Source organism: Phytophthora parasitica, assembly GCF_000247585.1.
Source record: "Phytophthora parasitica INRA-310 unplaced genomic scaffold supercont2.54, whole genome shotgun sequence".
NCBI lineage: Eukaryota > Oomycota > Peronosporomycetes > Peronosporales > Peronosporaceae > Phytophthora > Phytophthora nicotianae.
The window spans coordinates 447,036-447,652 of NW_008649040.1; the positions used below are offsets into that span (position 1 = coordinate 447,036).

The 617-nt window shown below is 47.5% G+C and overlaps 1 protein-coding gene across 1 annotated transcript; it reads right to left on the reverse strand.

The window, feature by feature from the left end:
- Positions 1–102: 102 nt before the first annotated feature.
- On the reverse strand, positions 103–361 carry PPTG_23868 (hypothetical protein; the record flags this gene model as incomplete). The annotated part of the gene is made up of 2 exons (XM_008913642.1): positions 103–236; positions 346–361. The coding sequence occupies 2 exons, from the start codon at positions 359–361 to the stop codon at positions 103–105; spliced, it is 150 nt and encodes a 49-aa protein (XP_008911890.1).
- Between the last annotated feature and the right edge of the window lie 256 nt (positions 362–617).

Below are 617 nucleotides of genomic sequence, written 5' to 3' on the forward strand. Positions count from 1 at the left end.
TTCTTTAGCAACCCTAGCGAAGGTAGACTTCAGCACCGCCTTCACGATGTTGTTTACACATGAGAATAGCAGAGTAAGAACGTGGCTCTTGGTAACGGCGAGCTAAATGGAGTTTAGCCCGTCCGTATTGGCCCGCATTGTCAGTGATAATAGCCTCAACTCTCCATTCATCCCCAACGCCTGTTTCAAGATGCATTCTAGTTCTAGGGCCATCGCTAAACCGTCGTGCGGGGAGCCTGCCTTATTAAAGTGCGTAAGTTAGATCTTCCAGATAGCAGGAGTTGACAACGGAACATGTGCTCCCTCGATATGTTTTGCCACACATCCAAACGTAAATTGACGAACCCTTTACTGGATTCATGTGCTCTTTTTTTTTTTAGCTATTTCGTTTCGATGTCGTGACTACATGCTGCATTTTTTTCACGATACCACCATCCAGTACTCGCTTGGATGAAATAGACAACGATCCCGGGGCACAAATACTCCACCAGTGCTACGGTGCAAGCTTTCTCAGTGAACAAGTCAGGAGGAAGTTTCCGTGTACGAGTACAACAACAAGGACGCCTTGGGCGGCGGCAAACTCAGCTTTAACGACACGGGCCGGTTTAAATGGCGAT